This window comes from Lactuca saligna, chromosome 9 (genome assembly GCF_052625555.1).
Source record: "Lactuca saligna cultivar CGN05327 chromosome 9, ASM5262555v1, whole genome shotgun sequence".
Classification (NCBI taxonomy): domain Eukaryota; kingdom Viridiplantae; phylum Streptophyta; class Magnoliopsida; order Asterales; family Asteraceae; genus Lactuca; species Lactuca saligna.
This window is the reverse complement of record NC_136425.1, coordinates 72,695,358-72,705,429: the sequence shown is the minus strand read 5'-3', so window position 1 is coordinate 72,705,429 and position 10,072 is coordinate 72,695,358. Positions and strand designations below refer to the sequence as shown.

The 10,072-nt window shown below is 28.8% G+C and overlaps 1 protein-coding gene across 1 annotated transcript; it reads right to left on the bottom strand.

Moving 5' to 3' along the window:
- Window positions 1–3,878: 3,878 nt before the first annotated feature.
- Window positions 3,879–5,948, bottom strand: LOC145015298 (ras-related protein Rab2BV-like). Its single transcript, XM_078973754.1, has 3 exons — window positions 5,815–5,948; window positions 5,451–5,641; window positions 3,879–4,627 (listed from the first exon to the last, which is right to left on the bottom strand). The coding sequence occupies exons 2-3, from the start codon at window positions 5,613–5,615 to the stop codon at window positions 4,145–4,147; spliced, it is 648 nt and encodes a 215-aa protein (XP_078829880.1). The 5' UTR covers window positions 5,616–5,641; window positions 5,815–5,948; the 3' UTR covers window positions 3,879–4,144.
- Window positions 5,949–10,072: the final 4,124 nt, after the last annotated feature.

Below are 10,072 nucleotides of genomic sequence, written 5' to 3'. Positions count from 1 at the left end.
ATTGTTGGCATAGGCTTGTGGGAATGTGATTTAAGCCCAAACCTATAAGACATAAGACCTAATCCATAATCCATAATCCCTAAGTCATAAGTCATAATCAATAAGCTATAATGCTATAAGCTAAATATCATACACTATAAGCTATAAGTTATAAGCCTTAAGTCTTAATTCATAAGTCTCGAGACATGAACCATAAGTTATAAGCCATAAGGCATAAGCATTAATTTATAATCAATAAGTCATAATCCTTAACCTATAAGCCACAAGACATAAACAATGCATAATAACACCTAAGAGAGAAGCCTTAAGCCTAAGTTATACACCCTAATCTATAAGGATTATGGATTACTGTTTTTAGATTATGGTTTATGGCTTATTGTTAATAGTTTAAGGATTAAGTCTAAGGGTTAGCGCTTTGATTTTATCAATTCTGTCTCATCTACCTTAAGCCTTAAGTCTTAAGCCACAATCCAAAATTCATAAGTCTTAAGCCATAAGTTATAATCCTTTATCCCTAAACCATAAGTCGTAAACCTTAACCCACAATCTCTAACACCCACCAACCAACCCAACCCACCATAAGGCATAGGGCTTAGTGTTTGGTGTATGCTTAGTGCTTAGGGTTTCATACGTAGTGCTTATGGATTATGGCTTATGTGGTAGTCTTAAGGCTTGGGTCTTATAAAATGCATGCACATATACATATATGCATATACATACACATACATACTCAAATACATAAAATCTAATTCATACCCCATAAACCCTAAGCCTTACACCATATGGCATAATCCCTAAGCATTAAGCCATGAGCCATAAGGTCTAAAACCTAAGTCATAAGTCATAAGACTTAAGCCATACACCTTAATCCTTAAGCAATATTCCTTACGCTATAAGCCTTAATCCCTAAGTCGTAAGCTATAATCCAAAGCCCTAAGACTAAGTCCCACAACCTAATCTGAAAGCCATAACTATTAATCTATAAACGATACGCCATAAGCCATAAGTTATAAGCCCAAAGCCCAAATCTTTAAGCCTTAATTCACAAGCCCTATTCCATAAGACCTAAATATTAAGCCCTAAGCCATAAGACTTAAGCATTAAACCATATTAGTTAAATATGTTCCATATCACATATATTGATAAAAATATACAACTTAGTACTATTGTGGACAAAAATAAAATATGTTACTAGTATGGACATAAATACATAAATATGTTGCTATTTGATGCAATATATTATTTAATTAATATATATATATATATATATATATTGATTTCTTTATTATTATTTATATTTTTTTAAAGAAAATTACATGATTGGGCCATGTGATTTGTCATAACTCACACGGTGATGAAAACTATCAAAATATCATGTGCTTATCCATATGTTGTTAGTTTTCTGTATTGTTGATGTAACGACCCGAAAATCCTTCCTTTAACGACGTTAGTGTTCCATTACAAGGTTATTGAGCAACATAAATTTATTTCGTTGCTAAGAGGATAAAACAAAATAAATTAAGTAAAAAGGGTGTCAATTAACACCTAAAGAGCTAATTGAGTATATTGTTTTATTTAAATTGATGTGAAGGAATATAGAGCAAATATAATCCGTTTAAAAGGTGTATAATTTAATTAAACAATTTTTTTGTTTTTGGAAGAAATAGGATAATATATTGAATTAAAAAGTATAAATATAAAGGTGGAATGAAAATGTCATTAAAACAAATTTAGAATGTCAAGTTATTAGGGCTAGGAATGTTTGGAACTTAACAATGGAAGTCTAGGGACAACTAGAAAAAGCGTTAAAACTCCCATAGAATGTTGATCGATTCTTGTCCCTACTGTTCCTTGTAGTCAAACCTTGTGTGTGTAAAGATAAAAAAAATACAAGACATGTTCAATTGGTTCTAGGGGATGATCCTTGTTGGGTCGTCGATCAAGAAGCGATCGACAAAAAAACAAACTCAAAGGAAAAGGATCTTAAGGAGAGAGAGAGAGAGAGAGAGAGAGAGAGAGAGAGAAGTGACGATTTTTGTGGGTTCATCAACTGACGCTCAGTTCACACCATCTTTCGTACGCCAAACTACCATATATGAAATTGCCTCTCTGTTATTCATCAATTAACACTTAAATCTCTTCCATAGAAATCAAAATCATGTATAGTTTTAAATTCCTCCTCTAATCAATTTCTTAGGACTCTCCTCTCATATTTCACACATCTTGGTAAACTACCACAGTTTACCACAGTTCCTGCACTGGTGTTGTGTTCATAAAGCCTTAGATAAACTAGTTTATTTACCATTCTATTGTATTCGAAAATGGAATTGGTGCAATTTCATCTAGTTTAGAAGATATACCTTGAATTCATATAAGGCTAATCGCCAAAACTTTTAATCTTTTGAGAATAGTACTAGTGTAATGCCAGCATGAATGCATTTTAGGTGTTTGATGAAATGTTTGTGAATCTTGCATATGTATTTTTTTCAATTTGAGGCTAACAGATTTTTTTCTCTATGATTACACATTGATCCCCTTTATCAAACTAACTTTTTTACCCAATGGCTTTTAGTGTTTGCCACTTATTTGAATTGGTTAAGGATGATTTTTGTTTTTAATCAATGTGGTTCCCCAAAGGTGGTTTTTGATGGAGATAAAATCACCAAAACTATTGAGCTACTTGAGCGATGGATAATGTTGAAATTGCTTTTATAAGAGATTTGGAATTGATATAATCATAAGAGATATTGAGATGAAACTATCAGTGAAGTTAATTTATACATTTATATATTATTTAATATAATTGTAAGATGGATATTTGCAAAGATAATAGCATTGCACTTCCAATTTCCTACTCATAATAACAACATACTTAAATTTATCTATTGACTATAGCAATGTGAAACATTACACTATATTGCCTATATTAGTAGCAAAAAAAAGGTAATTACATTGTGGTATGGATAATAGAATATAATTAGGGGATGTCACACCATGTACACAGTGGCAGAACTAGAAATTTTAATATAGGGGTAAAAACATTATGAATATATATTATATGTAGTTATCCAATATAGGACAATAAAAAACATGTTATAATCTCTTTATTTGGGGTACAATAACATGAAACATGTTTACAAATAATATTATATATATATATATATATATATATATATATATATATATATATATATAACAATTTTTCGGGGGTACTGTAGTACCCCCAACGACCCATCTAGCTCCGCCACTGCATGTACAAAGCCATCCCCACCGAAACTACCCCCAAGCTTTAAGTTCGTCTTTTCTAGTCAACTTATCTAAGTTTTGAACAACACATAACGACTTCCTTATTAAAATCTAGAAATATATTTTCCTACTATAACAAAACCCATAAACTAACTTTCTAATTAAGGTTCAAATTAACACACAGTAATGGTAAAACGCACTTACAGAAATCGACCCCAAATTAACTAAAATACCGATCAATTATCATAGAACCCAAATTAACGTTCTAAAAATCAATTTTGACCACATTGATGGAAATGATGGTGACTGTTGAAGTTTCGATTTATCATATTCTCATCTCTAGATAATTTGCATCCATTTATTCCAATTCTTTTTGGCTTTGCCATTCCCATTACAAAGCCAAATAAAAAATAAAGAGACAATTGAATCAAACAACATATCTCTTATATACTTCTAGTTCCTAAACACCAAATAATCTATATACGTCCAAAGCATCCCAAATTAAAGTTAAGAAGACAGTATCCATGATCACTCTATGGTAATTAACTTATGTTTGTTGTGTCAAAACTACATCTAAAGAGACACTTCTAAACTATCAATACAATGTTCTTTAGCACGTAAACAACAAAATGGAAGTAAAACTTTTCAAGTAAAATAAATCATCAATAATTTCATATAAACTCAAACAAAATACCCATATACAAAACTTCATTACCCTATTTCTCAATCTCTAAAGCAAGAAACCAACCTTCTAATATCTCAACAACATTCCTACTATTTTTTTTTTTTTCAACTTTTCATTTCCATGTGTACTTTCCTTTTTTTTTCAACTTTTCATTTCCATGTGTACTTTCCACAAAAAAAAAGGACCAAATATACAACAAATACACTTTCCTTTTTAATGAGAACAACAACCTTTTTGTTTACCATTATTATTATAATCACCAACATTTATGGTGGTCCCTTGGGTAGGAACCGCAGCGGCGGCTTCCTGAGCCGCCAGTGCTTTCCTACTAATTATCTGATAAATATCCAATAAAATCATTTGGAATGCCTTTTCGACATTAAGAGCTTCTAATGCAGAAGTTTCTAGAAAGGAAAGGTTTTCCTTTTCTGCTAACCCTTGACCATCGGTTTCTTGTACGGCTCTTAGATGGTTCAAATCGGACTTGTTTCCCGCCAACATGATGACAATATTCGAGTCCGCATGGTCTCTTAGCTCACGAAGCCACCTTTGTACATTTTCAAAAGATTGTCTTTTTGTTATGTCGTACACCAAAAGGGCACCGACTGCTCCTCTATAATACGCACTTGTGATTGCTCGATACCTTTCTTGACCCGCAGTGTCCCATATTTGCGCCTTCACGGTCTTCCCCTCGACCTACATTATATTTGCTCAAACGAAATTATATGGTAATTCGATTTTTCCTTTTTTATAGAAGGGTAAAGTGGTAATTTAGTCTCATTCAGACGATTAGGGCAAAAAAGAAACAGCCTTTTTTCGTTGGACGGTCGTCGTTTTATTTATCCATTCAATAACCAATATATATGGTTGTTTCTTTTTGTGTGTAAAAAGTCATTTGTTTTTCCACATAACTTTCGAACATAATTGTAAAATGGTCGTTTAGTCGAATTTAGACAATTCATTTAGTCCAAAAATTAAATGGAATTTGTGTCTAGTGTCTACATACTCTAGAGAGACATATTTACATATTCATCACTTTATCCATGTAGTAATTCACCAAGGAAAAATGAAACAAATCCTAAATATAGTAAGATGGGCATTTTTTTTAACTTAATGATGAAAGACTTTATTAAAAAAGTCAGGAAATGATGTTTTTCCTAAATTCTAACTTTTTACAAACTTGTCTTTTTTACTTTTTCCTTCCATTTACACATGTTTGTGTGGCATTTATTCAAACTAACATCTTATCATGGAGTAAGATGACTTTCCATTGTAGCTTACAATCATCCATAGAACCATAACGCCAAGTACTTTAAAGCAAATATTCGTCATCTTTCATGTATTAAAGGCATAGATTTAATAGCTTGATATGAAATGATTCCGATGATAAATATGCAATACATAATGAAATGGAAAATATACAGGCGATTTTGTCCTACATGAATCATAAATGTGATGGACAACATAGGGGAAATTTCATGGCTTGATATGAAATCAAGCTTTGTAGAAAGCGACAAACCTGAAGAGTTCTTGTAGCGAATTCGACACCAATGGTGGATTTTGATTCCAAACAGAACTCATTCCGGGTAAACCTAGAAAGTATATTGGATTTCCCGACACCCGAATCCCCAATTAACACGATCTTGAATAGGTAATCATACTCGTGATCAACCTTATATGCCATTATTTGTCTCTACACTTGACACAAACCTACACAATTGGACAAATATTGCATATTGGCATTCAATCACCCATAAAAAAGCCCAAATACGAAATGAATAGAAGGGCGTATGTTAGAATCAATTTTTGTACCTTCGAATCTATAGCATTCAATCAATTCGTTGGAAAAAGCAAAAGGGGTGATGAAAAATCAAGAAACTAACCATGCAGAAAAGGTTGATGAAGAACAAGCCAGCAATGGAAGGGATTAGAGATGGCAGAAGTTGCAGAGGATTGAAGAGAGCAATTCCAAATCCAATCGCGATAAACAGAAAACACGAATAAACAGGAAATTTAAACGGAGCCAGAAAAACACGGAATTATTTCGAGTTGCAAGTTTCAATATGACCCCCTGAATTTATTGTATTTCACTAATAATGAACTAAGTTTCTTAAATATATATTTTGTTTTCATTCGAATCAATTTATGTTATAGTATTTAAGATAGGGGTGTGCAAAAAAAAACGTAAAACCGAAAAACCGAGTCGAACCGTCCGATCCGAAACCAAAAAAACCAAAACCGAAAAAAATCGAAACCGCTTTTGGTTTGAATACTTAGGTATCTGTGGATAACTGGATAACTGAACCGAACTGCTTGATATATATATATATATATATATATATATATATATATATATATATAGAGAGAGAGAGAGAGAGAGAGAGGTGGGTTCAATTGAAAAAATAAAAAAGGTTGAGAATTGGGGAATCATTCACAGCCACTCATTTTATCTAAGCATAAAAATACACTGTGGCAAACTTGTAAATATGATAACAAACTTCAATCTTAAATATGTATCTGTAGAGAATTAGATTACAGTTCAAACCCATCCATCGTTCATTATCCAAATTTCTTCTCCAACTTTCAACAACCATCCAGATTTCTTCAATTAAACCATCATCAACATCATCCAATGCTAATCAATCATCGATCTTCGTCAATAATCAACACGATTCAACAGTTAACAACAAAAATTCGTTTTCGGTTCTTTTAATTCAACCTTCAATTGTGCTTGAATACGATCAGATCTTCAACATCTATGATTAATTATACTCCCATCATTATTAGATCAACATCATCGATAATCAACAAAAATCCACTTCATATCATTCATTCAACATCGATTATCAAATAAAACTTCAAAATTGAGGTTAGAAAAAGATCAAATCGTTTTTTTTTTTTTTTTTTTGAAAAATATCATATAATTCTCTATCAATCTACTCTTTTGTAAGATTTAAATAGTCAAAATATCATGTTTTTAACATTTTTTAAAAAAAGTTAAATTGTATGCACTCCAAGTGTTTGATGAAATGCTTAAATTAAATTACCACGTTATATTCATATATGAATATGTTTTCTCAATATATGATTATTAAAACAAAAAACCAAATATGCAAGTCTGTATGTTCTTCATATGTGAATAACATATAAAAATTATATATATTTGTGAAAATACCTTGTAATATTCATATGTGAATATACTGTGTAATATTCATAAGTAAATATATCATCTAATATTCACAAATTAATATATTATGTAATATTCATATGTGATATACCATGTAATACTATGTAATATTCATATATGAAAATATTATCTAATATTCATAAGTGAATATACCATCTAATATTCACAAGTGAATATACTATGTAATATTCATAAGTGAATGCATAGTCTAATATTTAAATAGGACTATACTATGTTTATTATATGCTATATTTATATATGAATGATACTTAAATTGTAAAAATAATAATAATAATAATAATAATAATAATAATAATAATAATAATAATAATAATAATAATAAATAAATAAATAAATAAATAAATAAATAATCATAGTTTTTATTCATAATTGAATAACGAATGTACTGTAGTAAAAATCTGATTCATTTTTATTCACTTTTGAATAACGATAGCTGAAAATATAAAAAAATAAATAAAAAATATATTTTATCTTAAAACTATATCAATATGGATGTCTATTTGTAGAGAATAAAAAATCATGAATTTTGGTATAGTTAAAATCATTTTTTCAATAAAAATAGCTTCTTAAAAATTTAAAAAAAAAAAAAAACGAAAGCACTATATTTTTGTATATATTAAGGTAATGATTAGCAAAGTTTAAGGAAACATGTTTTGTTGGAAAACAGATGTCTATTCCTTTCCCATTTTTGCTGGTACGACGGAGGTTTTTGCGGCAAAAATAAATGAGTGGCTGAGAATGATTCACCCATTCTCAACCTTTTTTTTCTCAATTGAACCCTCCTATATATATATATATATATATATATATATATATATATATATATATATATATATATATATATATATATATATATATATATATATATATATATATATATAGAGAGAGAGAGAGAGAGAGAGTGGTTCAAATAAGAACCACAAAAGATTAAGAACCCTAAGAACCATCATTTCATAAATAAATATGTATTATGAATCGTATTAAATATGTTATAATCCTAATTTTTATCTTTTCGGTAAGAAAAAACAAAATCGTAACTTTTATAGTCTAATATTTTCATTCATACATTCATTCATATTTCAACAGAAAATGTATATAAAATACAGGTTTATATAACTCATTTATAGTTTAATACATAAAATTCAAAACTTAATACAATTCATTTTACATTAATTCACAAATTTAGAAAAGTCAAACTCAAACTCGATTACTACTACTACCACCACCACTTGCTGCCACTTGTGCCACCATCGCAATCATCATTCCTTCTGAATCATATTTGTATATAAAGCCATCCATTAACAGCTTAAATGATGCATTCACAATTTAATAAACATATTAATTTACTTAATTTTGAATTTAATGCAAAACAATTATAAAAACTTATACATTATTTACATACTTATACAACAAAAAAAAATCACAAGAAAATTAATGCAAAAAATCGTACATAAATCATTCATATTTTAACAAAAAAAATTATAAAAGAAATTTCATAGAAAATATAGTCAATTCATAACTTAATAGAGCAAGATACCATTTAATATATAAAACTCACAGATTAATATAATAAATTAACAATTTAACACATAGAAATGTCATATTCTTAACTTGAAGCTTACATTTATATCATTAAATTTAGAGGCTAGTGTTTTTTTCATAATTTAATTACACAATATTCACAGATTATATTTGACCTAATTTATTTAAAATTAGAAAAAAAAAAAAAAGATTTCCAAATTGTGGTTTTTCTTATCATATTTTACAACCAAACATAAAATTAATAATAAAAAAAAATCACAGCTAAATACAGTTGTTTCACAACTTAATACAGTCAAATCAAAATTCAATACATGAAATTCACAGCCTATCACAATAAATTCACAGTTTAATACACAAAAATAAATATTTACAAAATTTACAAGTTAATACAGTAAACTCATAGTTTAATACACAAAAATTATATATTAACAATTATATTCTCAACTTAAAAGTTTCATTTATACGTTAATATTTGCATGCACTTATGTGTATTAAATTGTGAATTTTTATATATTAAGCTATAAATAAAATTTACAGCTTAATACACAAAAATAACAGTTTAATACAATACACTTACAAATCATTTACATGTATAATCTCATATTTTATTGTATTAAGGAAATCATTCACAGTTCAGTGCATATAAATTTCCTTATATTTCAAAAGCAAGCATCAAAAGAAAAACATATACATAAATCATAAAGGAGGATAACATATCTGAAATCAACAAAGAAGATGAGTGAGACATAGAACGTATCCTTAGTATAACACCACCACCAACATTAACACTGCCAACTATCATACGCCACTATCTACCATCACCTGTCACCACCATCAACATCTTTCCTTCAAAAAACCAAATATGGAATAAAAACTATATTTCACAATTTAATACAACATTATGAATACTAATTCACAGTTTAATTCAATATTTTAAACACTAATTCACAACTTGATAATGTACATATTCACAGCTAAATACATAAAAAGCAAATATTCACAACTTAATAACCAAGCAAATTTCATTGAAACATTTAATCGAAAACTTTGTATGCAACACCTACATCAAAACTCATTCACAATTTAATAAAATACTTTGACTCTTATTCATAATTTAATAACTAACTCAATTTCGTTGAGACATTTCATCAAACATTTTGTATACACCACACACATTATGACTCTTATTCACATTTTAATAAACTAGCTCATGACTCTTATTCACAAGTTAATAAATCCTTTCAACATTCATATTCGGACTTTACTACTTTAATAATGCAACAACCGATGCTAAAACCAATCAAACAGTGGAGCTTTTTCCATTGTAAGATATATGTAGCCCCATTTTATCTATTATATTTTATAAGGTATGTTTGAACAATAAATTTTAA